Raw genomic sequence first — 984 nt, 5'->3', positions numbered from 1 at the left:
CAGAATTTAATGGGACATTTTTAGCTAATAACCAGACCTTCTGATACGGATGATATGCGAGTGCTGAAATCTGATAGTGTTTGTAATGTTCCTTTGTTCTCAGGAATGTGGCTTGGGTGGACTTGCATACACACTGAAAATGGTTTCAAGTTTTATTGTCATGTACAGATAAACAGTGTAGCCCATAATGAAATTCTTTGGCTTGTGCTCCTCTGCTTTACATGAGCATATAGAAAGTGTTAAATTAAGACATTTAAAATGTGTGTTTCCTTGCAGCCATTGTGGCATTATGCTGGTGCGGACAGCCCGGCTGTTCCCCTTCATCATCTCCCATCACCTGCATCCCTCTCGCACACATTCAGCCGGACAGGGATTTCGGTGGAGTGCAGCTGCTGCTAGCAGGGGAGTGAGAGTCATGGAAACTGAAGTTCCTACCTCTAACCCTCCCACTGCATCTGCTGAATCTTCAGCAGATGGCACGGGCCAGTCCGCCACTAGCTCTACAGGTGACCAGGCGAAGATGCCTTCTGTGGGACTGTTACCAGGAGAGACAGTGGTTAAAGAGGGAAAGGCAGCCATCTTGTTCCCCAGTGCCAATGAGGTGTTTTATAACCCAGTGCAGGAGTTCAACAGAGATTTAACGTGAGTATGAACTTCGCCTTTATTGCCACTTGCAAAGTATCCACAACTGTCTCCATGTTAAAAGAAAAACTGATTTCAGGTGGAACAGTAACAGTCAAAAAGTGTGATTTAGATAAAATAAGGTGTCTAAATCCAGGTTTTTCCAGGCTCATTGAGATGTGATATAAGCATGTTTTGACTATGTCATTGACACTTTATGAAACATAGTGTGTATATTAAAGAGAGACAAGGCCCTACTTGTTGGGTCTATATGTCAGAGAGTTGGACAAGCTAAACTCTGTAGGTATGTAATTAAGACTGATTTTTGTAGCTCTGATTAAATCTAATAATAATAATAATAAT

General features: G+C 42.1%; 1 protein-coding gene across 1 annotated transcript; it reads left to right on the top strand.

Moving 5' to 3' along the window:
• Positions 1-229: 229 nt before the first annotated feature.
• LOC106632950 (tRNA (guanine(26)-N(2))-dimethyltransferase) lies at positions 230-642 on the top strand (the record flags this gene model as incomplete). Its single annotated transcript, XM_014331701.2, is given in 1 exon segment — positions 230-642. A coding segment is annotated over 1 exon segment (353 nt), but the record flags the coding sequence as incomplete, so codon positions are not given.
• Positions 643-984: the final 342 nt, after the last annotated feature.

Source organism: Haplochromis burtoni, unplaced genomic scaffold (assembly GCF_018398535.1).
Source record: "Haplochromis burtoni strain Fernald_Lab_line unplaced genomic scaffold, NCSU_Asbu1 Contig_4543, whole genome shotgun sequence".
NCBI classification, from domain to species: domain Eukaryota; kingdom Metazoa; phylum Chordata; class Actinopteri; order Cichliformes; family Cichlidae; genus Haplochromis; species Haplochromis burtoni.
Note: the sequence above shows the minus strand (reverse complement) of the source record. Positions and strands in the feature narration are given on the sequence as shown.